This window comes from Balearica regulorum, chromosome 10 (genome assembly GCF_011004875.1).
Source record: "Balearica regulorum gibbericeps isolate bBalReg1 chromosome 10, bBalReg1.pri, whole genome shotgun sequence".
In the NCBI taxonomy this organism is placed as follows: Eukaryota; Metazoa; Chordata; class Aves; order Gruiformes; family Gruidae; genus Balearica; species Balearica regulorum.
The window spans coordinates 24,533,654-24,548,689 of NC_046193.1; the positions used below are offsets into that span (position 1 = coordinate 24,533,654).

General features: G+C 37.8%; 2 protein-coding genes across 10 annotated transcripts in view; both read right to left on the reverse strand.

Moving 5' to 3' along the window:
* Window positions 1-285: 285 nt before the first annotated feature.
* Window positions 286-1,756, reverse strand: MRPS25 (mitochondrial ribosomal protein S25). The gene is made up of 4 exons (XM_075762563.1): window positions 1,571-1,756; window positions 1,370-1,476; window positions 897-984; window positions 286-664 (listed from the first exon to the last, which is right to left on the reverse strand). Exons 1-4 carry the CDS (start codon window positions 1,702-1,704, stop codon window positions 472-474), a joined length of 522 nt encoding a protein of 173 aa, XP_075618678.1. The 5' UTR covers window positions 1,705-1,756; the 3' UTR covers window positions 286-471.
* A 1,976-nt stretch (window positions 1,757-3,732) lies between these two features.
* NR2C2 (nuclear receptor subfamily 2 group C member 2) overlaps window positions 3,733-15,036 on the reverse strand; it is a 46,244-nt gene continuing 34,940 nt past the window's right edge. For 7 of the 9 annotated variants that reach the window (XM_075762576.1, XM_075762579.1, XM_075762571.1 and 4 more), the window contains one exon: window positions 6,288-13,178. In XM_075762576.1, the coding sequence (XP_075618691.1) occupies window positions 13,004-13,178 (175 nt within the window). In that variant the 3' untranslated portion in view covers window positions 6,288-13,003. Of the gene's footprint in view, window positions 5,310-6,287; window positions 13,179-15,036 lie in introns of those variants that run through there. The other 2 variants (XR_012837086.1, XM_075762578.1) reach the window with 2 other exon arrangements.

Here is a 15,036-nt window from a genome sequence, read left to right on the forward strand (position 1 = left end):
TGAGCCTGGAGTTACGTTATCATTTGGCTGTCTTCAGGGAATCATCAGGAACATATTTACACCACTTTCTATAAATTGTGGAATTCTGTGCTGCTTCTAAGATAAATTAACTTTTTAGTCTAGTCTCTCTATCCTAAGGCAAACATGATCTTGTTTTTGCCATAACCTTATACATGCAGGCATGAGTAGGAAATAGGGTGCGAGTCATTCTGTTTTCCTTGCTGTTCTGTTTTCCTTTTATGCAGTGTTGACTGTAACGCTTTGTAAAACTGGCACCAAAAAAGCTGGGGTTTTAACTTTTATTTTTCACTTTAATTATTCTAGGTGTAGATGTAAGAAGACTTACGAGACAAGGTTGTCTGTATGATATGAACTTGCTTGTTCTGTTTCTAGGAGCTGTTAGCTCTTGCTTCTCACTGAAGTACCTTGATCATCCAGCACTCAGGAAAAACAACTGCATGACTTGAGATGTCAGGCTGATGCTTCGCTTTTCAGAGCAGCTTTAAATTTTCCCCTCATCTCTTTGGGCAGTGGCACAAAAGCAGGGCAGGGAACTTGGCCTTCAATTTCACACATACATTCTCGCAGATGATATTTCTTGGGCCCAAAAGTTCCTGGATGTGATAGTTTTTTCCTTTCTCTTTCCTCTTTTTCAAGTGTTTCTCTAGAAAAGAAATCTGTTAGTTACTATCAGAAGCCTGAATGGCAATACTTCCTCTCCCTCCCCTGGACGCAGTTTACCAGAAAGATGGATTTACTGTTCCTAGCTTCTACCTAGCTCATGACAATTTTGTCTGGGAAAAGTGGTATTTCCTTCTGTATTCCTGACAAAAGTTTGCAAGGATTGTATTATAATGTATGCTAGACTGTACATAAGCTTATTAAGTGTTACTTACTTGCTTTTCCCCAAGATTTTTTTTATGTGCTCATTTATCTCTTTGTTGGTTTTATCTTCCACGTCAACCAGAACTTGTTCTCCATTGTCTGTCAGAAAAATTGGCATTAGTGTAGCAAACAGTACCCCATCCGTGCCCCATGCTGTTTCACAGTAGCTGCAAAGACATCTTCTCTACTACAGTTAATGTACAATGTAATCTTTCAAGAGGAACAGCAAAATTGTCATCTAGCATGACTAAGACAGCAGGCACAAGTGTGAGGCAATGGAGGTGAGCACAGATAAAGCCCCTTTTCTAAACAAGCACCCTTCTTTCCCCTTTACAGCCTGAGAAGCAGGGGCCAAGAAACGTGGATGAAACCACGCTTCCTGCGTGAAAACCGTCGCTGCTCTGACACCTCCTGCAGACGATCCTGCCGCCAGGATCGGGGCGGCACAAGGGGGCCCGGGGCCGGAGCTCCTGGCGACACCTACCCAGGTAGAAGCGGAGGAAGGGCGAGGGGGTCATGTTCCTGAACAGCATGATCTGCACCCAGGGGTTCTTGTACTGGATCTGGGGGATGTTGAAAAACACAAACTTTCTGGAAAGAAGAAGAAAATCACACAAAGGCAAGCCGAGATGTCTCTGAGGAAGGCGCAGGCCGCTCCGCGCTCCCGCCTCACCCCCGCGCTCACCTTGCCCCCTCGCTCAGCTCTCCCGCCGTGTTGTAGTTCACGGTCATCACCTTCACCGAACTCTTGAAAATGACGTCGCCCTGGTTGAGATACTGCAACGTCCGCCTGATGGGGAACCGGCCTTTCATCGGCATGGCGGCGGCTTAGACCCAGCTCGGCTCCGCCACCGGGCGGAAACGGCGGGAAGCACCGCCCCGCGCCGAGAGCGCGGGGAGACGTAGTTCCCTCAGCAGCCGCGCCAGCTCCTGGGGCCGGCGGTTCCGGGGCCTTCGGCGCAGCCCGGCGGTTCCGGGGCCTTCGGCGCAGCCCGGCGGTTCCGGGGCTGGGGTTCCGGTCTGCCGGGGCTAGCGGCAAGGACAGCAACTTGCAGAGACGAAGGTGCTGGTTAACCTGCAGGCGAGGATGTCTCCACGGGTCTCCCAGCTGTTTCTGCTGCTCTTTTAAAGAAAGAGACTTGGAAGGTTCAAAGAAGTTGTACAAAGCCAGGTGTCTTTTTTTTTTTTCATTCAGTATGCTGCAGTTTATTTGAGAACCCTCCATTGCGAGTTGCATTTTGCAGATTAGCAACAGTTTTGTGGCTATTAAAAACTTGTATGTTCAAGAGAAAGTTGCCTGGGTTCGAGGCCGTGATCCTACGCGATGCACCGATGTCATAGTTGGTTCAGGACCTCCCTGAGGTGTGAACTGCTGGAGACTGCAGTTCACGCTTGCTCGGTCGTGTGCTCATACCCAGCCAGCCACTCTTGGCTTGTGTCTCAAAAAGTAAATTGGGCTGATGCTCTTAATAAAATAAAAGGAAGTTAAAAACCCATCACTAAATAATTTGGAGGCAAAGCTAGTAAGAAAGGGTGATATTAGAAGGCACGCACAGCCATCATGTGACAACTAAAGCAGGCGAAATAACTAGTTAGTAACAATTTAAGGGAAATAGAAGAGTTGGAAGATGATCTAAAACATAAAGGACTGCAAATCCTTGGGGCGGTGGGGGGGTGGGAATAATGTGTTGGGGGAGATAATCATGTTTGCTTTTTTTTTTTAACTTCATTGTTGTTGTTTCCCTTTGTAGTAACATCATCATGCAAATTTCTGAAATATGCATTGACACAGGGCTTTTGAGGTTGGTTGTTTTGGGTTGTGTTTTTTTTTTTTAAACTATTACTTTCATTTAAGTGGCTAAAGAAATATAAACAGCAACTCAATTTAATACATTATTTGGTATAGCATGAATGAATGTATGTATGTTCTTGTCTGTAACAAGCCAGATAGATAGCTCTGTCAAATGCAAAAAATGCATTTTGTGCTGAAGAAAAATTTGCATGACTCGATGTGTGTATTCATGCCATGGATATACAAATGCTCTGAAACATTTCCTGCATGAAATGCTGTCACAATGCACACTGATGTTGACTAGTAACATCCTTCTGAACTCTCGTCATCTCTTTTCTAGATGCTCTACAGATAAAATAAAAATTTCAATGGTCTGTTGTGTGGACACAATTTCAATTGGCAGAGGATCAACCTTTTCAAACTTAGGCAACAAAACCTTCTATTTGACTGCAGGCGTCTAAATGAAAATGACCTTTCTTTTTTTTTTACATGCATGTTTTTCTTGTAAAGACCTGGATTTGACAACTGAAACCTGAAGTCTGATTAGCCTCATTTCTGCTAAGTGAAACTTCTCCAAGTTGTAGCTTCTAATAGCAGCAATAAGAAATAAAGTTAACTATCATCTTCTCTATATAAATATGTGTGGTGCATCTCAACCATGTTATTTATAAAATGGAGGATACATTTACTGTGTGAAGGGAACTAAAACAAGACCCAATGCATCACCTTAATTTAAAAACTGGGGAATAGGAAGGAGCTACCAGATTAATAGCTAACTACCTCCTCAAAAAAATTGAGAAAAACAGAAGGTTGAAGATGATTAATTAAAATCATTAGGAAAAGGTCCTTCTCCTAGAAGTAGCTCCCTGGTGTCAGTAAGGTTCATGGGATTTACCTTCTCTCAGACCCAGTTAAATCACTCATAAGATAATTGCTATAATGAAGGGGAAATACTGTTTCTCCCTAAAAGACAGTAAATTATGTATTTATTTGCCTTAGACACCTAATGTTTAAGAAAAAATTAAGTGAACTTGAAAATAAAACTCAAGAATGCATTTATATTTGTAATTCACTTTAATGGTATAAACCTCATTTAGGTAGTATTAAGCCACAACAATATAATGCCACATTTAAACAGCATTTAATAAAATGCATAAGCTAAAATCATGCACTGCAATACTCTATATACAAACACAACAATGCAAATTCCTCTTCATGACTGAAGACATTGATTAGATATAAAATTCAGATTAAAAAAAGTACATGCTATTATTTTGAAATGCTATCACACATAACAATGTTGATATCACAAAAGCAGCTGTGAGAAATTAACAACTTTTGCAAGGTTTTAAATTTGAAATTAAAATATAATAACATAAACAAGTTTCCTAAATTATAATGAACAGAAACTTCCAGAAAATATCCCAAGGAATTAAAAGAAGATGATTCCTTTTATAAAAATTTGCTACTTTTGTAGGAGCTCAGAACTCCCTGGTATGCAAAATAGATACCACACTTACACAATGTGCAGTTTTTCAGTTATGAAATTGTTTGAACACTGGCTTGCAATGTTTTTTGGAGTACAGATTAATTATTAAAAATATTCCCACATTTAATGTTGATTCCATGTATGAGAAATTTAACATATATGTGCTCTGTAAGTAACATGTTTTCTTCTTAAAGAATATCCTTTTCATTGGAAATTTATTCAGTCCTACTTTTAACCCACAATCATCAAATATATTTTAAAATGGACCTGTGCCTTACTATCATTTATCTAAGATCATTAAAAAATGTATGAGAAGCCAGTTATTATGGGGTGTTAGATACCTGGCAATAGGTGTGCTTCTCAGACTTTTGCTTTCTGTGATCAAACACAGAAAGCTGATTTCACATTTCAGAGTTTCCATAGAACATTACAACAGAACCTTTATTGTCACTTAAATTTGAGTGCATTTTGTCCTTCAAATGTGTATGTAAAACAAGGTCCCAATTTTAAAATATGCTCTTTTTTCTAGATTCACAATTGAATTTTTAGAGAGATTCAATCCTGATCACTAGCCCAACTGGCTTCCTAATCTTTAAAAATGTTACTGCAATACAATGACATTAATAGACATTCAGGTTTCCATTCAGCCTTTAAAGAGGAAAGCAAACATTATTGAAACAGCACTGATTGTCAAGACACCAATGAAGGACCATCTGTCACAGGAATTCCTGCCATTGATTTAAACAATTTTCCTGCTGAAAACCTCAAAAATAAGGTTTGAAATGTTAAAATGGATGTTTTACAGGGTTTGGGGGTTTGTTTTTTTTTTTTTTTTCTGCATTTGAAACAAAAGCTTACAAACCATTACTAGATGATATAGCGAGAAACAGAACATTCTTAGCATTTTCCATAGCAAAGACTTACAAGCAGAGGGCCTGACTCTGAGACTTGTGTTTTACTTTAAGCACGCAAGAAGCTCACCTTATTTTAATTGGTGTCTGCTCATCTGATTAAACATACACAAGTCTTTGCCACATTGAGTACCAAAGATGGAAATAAATGCCTAGAAAGTTCCGCTTCACCTTTTTAATATGACAGAAACAAGACTTGCTGAACTACTCCCTTACGCAGTCTGTGAAATGCCTTGAAATGTGGGTAAAAAAAAAAAAAAAAAAAAAAAGTTAATAGAATTACTTTTACAGAAGGCTTCCTTTGTAATTAAGTCATCAGAAGGGAAGAGGAATAAGAACTACTTGTATTTTAATAATTTAAATGTTTGAATACACCTTATGAGTAACAAATTGTCTTACTGCAATTCTAATTTCAGAAATGCTCCAATGTGCCCATCTCCCATTATATGTCTAACTAACTATTCGCTGGCAGATAGCTACACGTCAAATGAGAAAAGGTAAAGGGAGTAACGTAAAAGCCAGAAAATTCACGGAATATATTTGTCAGTTCTGAACAGAAAACACTAAATTCAGGCTGGGTTTAGAAAAAGGTGCAAAGCTCTGAAATTCATGAGGATTTAACTGTTTAAGCAATGCTTAGTTTGGGCTAAGAAAGGAAAACTAGGAAGGTCTGGATTAGCAAATGAATGAAAACCTTTAACATATAGAACGGTATGAACATGGCTACATATCTGTACATATATACATACACTACACACTTTCTATACACTGTACATAAGATATTTAGACAGATAGGTATAAACATATACATTCATACACACATACATACAATTATGTACATATGCATTAGCTGCTCAAGTGAGTGTTAGAATTGAACATGCAGAAATGCACAATGGTGGGAGGCACAAAATAAAGATGTGTAAAAATCTATCAAACCCTTTAAAAAGAAGGAAGACAGGCATGAATTTAAGAATAATAAGCCATTTTCAAAGCATTCATGTAACTCAGAGGATCAAACTGGCAGTGGGAATTATGGAACATTATGACAGTATTATCTGTGATGACCTTAGTGTAACGTCACAACAAAAAGCTCAGTAATAAGGTAATTCTAGGGTCTGATGTTTTCCAAGTCTAATATATTTAGACTTGGAGCATTTAAACTTAATGAAGAATTTTACTTTAACTTGCAACCTCAGTATAAATAATTTTTCACAAATAATTTCCCATATAATGTTGGTAACATTGATTGCAGCAGAAGTAGGGTTGTTGTATTGTCTAACAAGAGGAGTTATGGTATTTGTCATCAAACAATAAGCCTAAACTTAGTTCAGGAAAATGTACTGTTAAAATGACTCAGCAACTTTAGAATTAAAAGGTGCAAAAAAAAAATGTTTTCATTTTCTCCCCTTTTCCATGCCCTCTTGGCAATTTTTCAGATAAAACTCTTTTTTTTTTAAACTAATTTTCCATCATTCAAGATGTAGTAGGTGCTGCTAATTTGTCCTCTTCTGGCCCTTACTCTCCTCTATATGGTGAACATGGCCTCATTTTGTTGATTCTCCCTGGGTATATGGAGGCATTAGGACTGCAGATGTTGTGTGCTGTGTGCTGCTCTCACAGCAGGCCCATGCTTATCATCACAGCAAACCACTGCAGCAGCTGTTCTGTTGCTGTATGGCAAGTGTGGCAAACTACTGGGACAGATGGGAACCTACTTTGTTTGCCTGGTATTTCTGCTTTTTCTCTTATGGGCAAGAGCAGATGAAGAAGAACCAACCTACCCTGCTTTTGCACTGAAGTAACTGAAGAGGAGGAGAGGGATTTCAAATAGAAAACCAACATTTTAACTTTTTTTTTTTTTTTTGTCTTTTCAGGGTGATATCATCCTGTAAGTATTTGCTGGTGCACTTATGTATGTCTGATTGACCTGCCAGTCCTACCGCTCACACGACCCAATTCAAACAAGGCTCCTGACTGGTGCTGTTATAGCAGTAAGCTGCTTTCATAACTGCTTCTTGGGCAGTATCCTCAGCCTGATAATTTCCAGTTCCCTCCTTCTGGCTGAACTGTGTTCCTGAAACCCTTGCTACTCATGCTATTTGGTGCTTTTTAAAATTATCCCTTACTAATTAAACACCAGGTAATCCACAAAGAATCCTAACTACCCTCTTAATTTTAATGGGCCGGAAAACATACTGACATCTTCAGCATCTTGGATGAAATCATTCAGGAATCTGTGAAAGTCCTGTGTACTATACACAACAATGAAAACACTGAAGTGTTTTACAGTTTCTGACAAAGACAACAGTCAGGACACTCATTTGCCTAAAAGCTTTAGCCCTGACTTGTTTTCCCTATCACACCTCAGAATATGCCCTTTGCCAAAGAGTACTATTATGATAATGCAGAGCCAGCTGTATTCAGCACAGGAATCTTGAGTCAGTGCTATTCACTGGAGGCATTATGGCTGCCCTGAGGGCCAAGTGCTTCAGATGATGGTAAAAAGAGACTTGGTAAATGATAGCAAGTAGTCAATGGTGACCAACTATAGTTTCTTGCCCCAGAGTGCTCTGAAAACTAAGCCTCCTTAATCATCTAACTTTTTAAGGCAGCTAAAATAAGGCTTGTATGATATCTTTCAAGGATATCTCCTTGGAGATTATTTTTTCCTCTTCTACCAGTTTCATGCCAGAGTAACTCCACTGGCACCAAAAGCATTGTATCTAATTTACAAGCAGTGTAAATAGGCAGAAAAAGATGACTTTTGCACATGATCTCAGTTCTGTGTCTCTTTAGTCCAATGTAAGTAAATTAAGGGAATAAAAGTAGTATACTTTCTCGCCCTTGTCAGAGATGCAATAAAAATCATTATTACAAAGCTAACCCAAAATTCTCCTACACAGTTATTGATCATTCTACAAGATTAAAATCCAGTTCCTTCTCAGAGGAGTTGGAAAACAAATGAAGCACATGGAGAATGGACATTATTGTCTCATTATCACTCCCTGCATGCCCCAGTTTCAGTCAGCACAGAATTCTAACATTTGTCTGCATGAATTATTACCAATATACATATGTACTCAAGATAGATCTAATAAGATAGTTTATCACTATATTTCTACCAAGTTAAAATATTTTCATTTCCAGAGCAACAGAAACAGGACATCGAAAATTCTGGAGAGAGTGAATTTTAGGCACTAAGTAGACCTTCAGTGAGATGTCACTTTTCTTAGAATCACTTTCAGACTGTGATCTGTTGACTGCTAGTTCTGTAAAAACAAGTTTGGCCTTTATGAAAACAAGCTATTTCCATACTTAATAAATAGTTTTTCAATAATTGTTACAATAATTAAAAAACCTCTCCTGTCCCATATTCAGAATCAAAAGTTTGCACTTGCAAAGAAGAAACAAAATGAAACTAATTTAAAAGTAAAGAGAGTAAGAATAACCTGTTAACATCGTCCACTTATTGGCAGGGGGGATGAAACAAACCTCAGAAATGACAAGAACTACATAACAGCATTGTAATATTTTCTGCAGAGATAGTTTAAAACTTGCTTGAGTCTGCAGCTATACTGTGTACATTGGTCTACCTTCATTATCTTAGAGTGGCCTGAAAGCCCAATCACCAGAACAGGCTGAAAATAACATCAAAGGTTAACATAGAGCAAAAAAAACTTTGTGAGGCCCATTTTCCTTAGATGTGCCTTTTTCTATTGCTACCAAGCAACACCTAAACTGTTGGCAGAAAGAATCCATCAGTTCTGTGCCTCTTGAACATCTGTCTATTGATAGATTGATGTTCAATATTTCTATTCATCTACATACAAGGAAAAAAAAAAGATTTCTTCGAATAAGCTAAAATAGCTTCACTGCTAGATTACATATAGGTCACTGACAGATTGGCAGCTTCACTGCTTGATACACCCAGAGGGTTGTACTGCCGTTGAGAGGTACCTTGACAGGCTGGAGAAATGGGTCGACAGGAACCTCATGAAGTTCAAAAAGGGGAAGAAGTACAAAGCCTTGCCCCCGGGGAGGAACAACCCCAGGCACCAATATATGCTGGGGGCCACCCAGCTGGAAAGCAGCTTGGCAGAAAAGAACCTGGGGGTCCTGGTGGCCACCACATTGAACATGAGCCAGCAACATCCCCTTGCCGCGATGAAGGCTAATGACATCCTGGGCTGCATTAGGCAAAGTGTTGCCAGCACATAGAGGGAGGGGATCCTTCACTTCTACTCAGCACTGGTGAGGCCACACCTGGAGCGCTGCGTGCAATGCTGGGCTCCTCTGTACACAAGAGACACGGAAACCTCAGAAAGAGCCCATCAAAGGGCCACAAAGATGATGAAGGGACTGGAGCACCTCTCCTGTGAGGAAAGGCTGAGAGAGCTGGGACTGTTCAGCCTGGAGAAGAGAAGGCTCAGGGGAGATCTCATCAATGTGTATAAATGTGTACCTGAGGGGAAGGTACAAAGAAGATGGAGCCAGTGGTGCCCAGGGACAGGACCAGAGGCAATGGGCACAAACTGAAACACAGGACGTTCCCTCGAACATCAGAAAACACTTTTTCACTCTGAGCACTGGCACAAGTTGCCCAGGGAGGTTGAGGAGTCTCCATCCTTGGCGGTATTCAAAAGTCACCTGGACATGGTCCTGGGCAACTGGCTCTAGGTGGCCCTGCCTGAGCAGGGGGGTTGGACCAGATGACCTCCACAGGTCCCTTCCAACCTCAACCAGTCTGTGATTCTGTGATTACACTTGAAATTTAGCACAAAAGAGCCCTGCTGCACTGGAGAAGATGGTTTATAGTTTTATATGGCAGGGTTTTAAGTGATTCCTTTCAGTGTCTCTCCATCATATGCCAAATTTTTGGCTTATTTTTATGACAGCCCTTGAGCAGCATTTGAGAAAGAAATGTTACGTTATTCATCACATCTATCTTATTATTTATAGCTAATATTCAAATATGCAAAACATTTTACATTCTGAGCTGTAGGATCTATCATCTGCTGTCCAAATTCCTACAATTCAAACTGTTAGTCTTGGAATCAAAATAGCGTTAGTGAAAGTACTTTTTGTTAATGGCATAAGGACTAAATTAGCTTGGTTCTGACTCACGCAAGCCAGCAAATCATGCTGCTGCTGATATACAAAGAGACAGTTTTATAGGTTTTAGGTGGTAATATCAGGATCTTAAGTATGGAACTGCTTCATTTCATCTATTAAATGCATGCACAATAAACCAACCCTGGATATGGATTGCATTGTTGTTACTTCATTTACACAAATTAATATTTTATCCCTAATGTCCAGGGAACTATTTGCAGAATAAGTGACTACCAGAGATGGATCAAGGATATCATTATGTGGCCTTGCATTTGTAGGGAGTATAGATTATTTGTAAACAGAGCTGCATGATATTTACCATTTTGATTTACAAATGTAACACAATGCATGCATTTTAAGTTTTATTTAACATGATCCCTCTGCTCCCAAAAAACTGGAGTGGTTTTATTTTGTTTCCTGAACTGTTATGCTCACAGCACAAGCAAGAAAAATTAGGAAAACAGATTTTTGCACAGAAAATGGGGCCCTTTTACTTGAAAAATTGGAACTTGAAATGATGTTTGTCATGAAAAAGCCAGCTGGTGTGTATTCAAATTTGGAAAAAAAAGATCCAATGGCTAGTTTTTGTGCTAAGGAATATTTCGTTTGTCATTAACAATGCTTACTTATCTGCTTACATGATTTTTACAAAATACTGAAAGCAAATTAAACTGCATAATCTTTTTTTACAATGAAAAATATCACAATTCAATGCATACTGCTTTTAGAACAATGACATAATCCAATCAAATTTTAAGTTTTAACAAAAATGGCCACAACTCTTTCCAAGTTACCTACTTCTTCTGATGTTGTTAATATCACAATTAATTTTTAAGTTGTATACCCTTAAAACAGGGACTTTGCATCGAATTGTTGACACAATCACACAAGAAGTCACACTGCAATAAAACAGCTCATACAAAATTCTGTGTTATAGTTGACTTAACATTCAGAGTGCAGAACTTCCATCACATTAAAAGTACGACAATTTCATTTGCTGTAGCAAAAGCTGAGAGAAATGAAAGTTCAGTATTACAAATCTCTGCATGTATATTGGACTCTTTGTAACACCCTTTTGAGAAAAGAAGATTCTGAATGCTGTAACAATGATAACTGTAGAAGATTTTAATGCATCCAGAAGATAAAATTAAATAGCCTTCCATGTCACAATGAGTGCTACAAACATGAGCCTCCTAATGAGAATGAAGTATACCAGGTCAGGACTTTTTATTACTTCAGTAGCCTCATCTAGAGCTGCTTAAGGTCTTTCAGCTACAATTCAGACCTTTAAAAGACACAAACACCAACCTGGTTGGCGTTTCTAAATAAATGTCAATAACAGAAGAAAAACAGAAGTGCTGAACTTATCATTAGATTTTTGCCATGTAAAAATACACAAGTAGAAAATGCCTCTACCATACAAATAATTGAAATAATTGATGTATCTAATGAGCCAGGATCAGATGAAGGTATTAATTGCTATGACTTTTTGTTTAAATTCTTATTGTTTAAAATATTTAATCTCAATAATAATAAATTATACTAAAATGAAAGCAATGCTAGCGCCTAATGGCCAATACTAGAAAACATGTTGATGGCTCATCACTCTAGACAATTAAAAATAGTAAATTTTATAAGTCCACGGTATATCAGTCATTAACTGCATTAACTATATTTCAGTTTCAAACTCAGTCAATAGGAAGGTTGAGAGCACTGCAAAACTGGAAGTGCTCAGTCAGGGAAGTGGAAGGAGGGAGGGGAGCAGAAATACAGTAAGAGATCTTTGTAATATACTCTTGCTGATAGCCAGAGGTTCTACACATTTCAGGGTTTAAATTGTACCTTTGGCTGGACGAAGAGGGTGTTTAGGAGTAGAGAGGAGTAAATTTGGAAGTACAAAGAGCATACTCAGAGTGCATCACACAGCTCTACTTGAAGATGACAGTTCTTCCAGTTAATGACTGATTTTCCACATAATCAAAAGGCTTCCTATTAGAATAACATTTGTCATGACTATATTGGTCTGAATAGAAACTTTAACGAACCTGAATATTTCATCTTTACTCTGGCAAGAAACACATTTTTTCTCCTAGTTTGGGTAATTCCTGTAGCACATTATAGTCACTATGACTGCATCGTAGTGTAAATTACATCTGCGCTAATTTAACACAGTTTCATATAATGTGGATATCCGATTTAAGAATCCACATTAATATTTCATGCATAACACAAGAGCAAGTGACTTGTTGTAGAATAAATGATTGTCTCCTGTAGCATTCTACATTTTCACAGAAATCACTAGCATTTTGACCGGGGACATATGCATTTTTTTCATTTTCCATACTCATAAGCAGGATATAGATGACATTGTCGCTTTGACAAGAAGTGCTTACAAAGTGCTAGTATTATACCTTGGCATTTATTAGATATTAATTCCAAGGCTATTTTTAAATATATACATACAGTTCTTTTTACTTTTAAAGTAATTTTATTACTAATCTCTGATATTATAAAACTCTATTTTTAACCACTGATAATTTCTAAATACAAAGCATGTGAAAAGTATGTTCAGTAATCTATAGCCTTTTAAATGAAAGGCATCAAAAATATTCCTTGTGGCAGAAAAGGTCCTATAGCAGGTCTTTTAATAGCTGCTTAAATGTTGTCAACATCAGCAAACAGACAAGGAGAAATCTGACAGGAAACTGGTAACAAGTTGGAAATATTTGTACATACCAAAATGCTATTCTTTTAACTTTGTAATTGTATGTTTTTATGAAAGTTACTTTGATCCATCAAATTGTATTGTTCCCACTATGCAGACACGCCAGTTATTTGACCATTATATTCTGCTGTTTCCATTTTGAGAATGTAGGGAATTATGCTGTCAATGGGAACATTTCCAATGAGACCAGTAAAAAATAGTTCCTCAGTAATGCTAGAGCTCATCAGCCTAAGTGCTGGCAGGCGAACTAGAATCCGGGCTAGCCTGAAAAAGAAGTTCAGTGGATTATAAACACGTACAATACCAGTTCAAAATACTTTGTGGGTAAAAAAGCTGGATCTGCTTTTATTATTACCGTAACTCCTGAATGGGAGTAAAGAGGCGATTAAAGCTAACTGAGCTACCATAAAAAAAATGGTTACTTATTTTTCTATCCTGCAAGTGAAATGAAAAGCTACCATCTTTCTTTGTGCTTTTCCACTGAAAAGGACATATTAACGCCCTTTGTAGACACAATGCGTGTATGTACAAACACACAATTCTCCTGGTCTGCTTTTGAAATTCCCAGCTCTGGAAGCACTTAATAGTTCAGGACAATGCTGAGACTAATAATATTCATACTGACTACTGCACAATTTTAAGAGTAAAATGCTTAATTAAAATTTAAACCATAAACAGCATAGTCCTCAGTTGCCTAGCAACTTAATGACAAACCAGATAGCAAGAATGGGACTGGGTATGTATGAAAGGATAAGAGAATCTGCTTCTGATGAGAAAAGGAATTTGGAGGGATGTGCTGTTACTCATACATATTGCCAAATTCTGTGGTATTTTATGTACCAGGATGTTAACAGACATCCAATACAATGAAGTGATTGTATTAAATTTCTGACTTTAAATGTATTTGAAATTTAGGACAGTGATGAAAGCATATCTGCTGTGCTTGTATGGCAGATGTACATCACAAATGCCAAAATAAATTTATTTCCTGAACCAGAGCCATGTAATAGCAAACCTTTGGCAGCACTGAACACAGGTCTCTGGAAAACGCTTGAATATCTATGGAGAAAATATATAAGGTCCATTCTGCTAATATACCACATCTTGTAAACTTCAGGGAAAAAATGCAAAAAGATTCAAGTCATGCTGCTGTTTTTGTGAAAATTGTAACATTTCTGCTTTTATCTCAATTTGTGCCAGTATTCAGTTGCTCAGAAATAATCAGATTTGTACTCTAAACTTGATCTATGACTGAGCATGGGGATATACAGAATATCAATTAAAATACAGGACATTGGGAAATGTAACACACTGATTTTCTTCCTCAAGCCACTCTTAAGAGAAGTAAGTATATGGAACAAATTCTATATTTCTTTTTATGGCAGATATCCAGCTCTCACACATCAAAACAGAGTAATTGAACTGTACACAGAAGAATAATGTGGGATTTGAGGATATTTCTGAAGAAGAGAATCCCATTTTCACTGCATCTAAGTGGCATGCCCTTTCTGTTGCCCCACACAATGTTAACTCTGTAAGATCAGTGCAGAAACCAGATTCTGAGATGGGAGAAGCTCTCTCTTTTACAGGCCTTTTTTTTTAAGTTACACTACCCTCAGACCTTGCTTAAATGCATGGGATTGCATGCTTCTTTACATGGGGATACCTTTCACAGTATAAGAGAATATGTTGTAGGATATATTGCTAGACAGAAGTTAGAATTTCCCTTGCAGTGCAGAGAATCATTGAGTTGAAATTTAAAATAGTTTTGATGGAGATTATTAGAAAATAGGATAATTATTTCTAGCAAGTAAGAAACAGGAACAGTTGAGAGGTGAAAAAACAAGTTAGACACTTTCAAAGTCAAGCCCTTGGAAATTTAAAAAAAAAAAAAAGGAGAAAATGAGACATGGGAACTTCTTATAAACAGAAGCTTAAGAGTTTGTTACTGTTCCCCACATGTAATCCTTATTTTTCCAAGGTTTATAAACTGACACTTTTAATACTTTTCTGCACATGTAACTTGACAAACATTTAAAAGATGACAATCACCTTTTATTATCTCAAAGCCTCTTTGACAACTAACTTGAAAAAGGAGGCAGTTTGAATTAAGTAAGTTTGA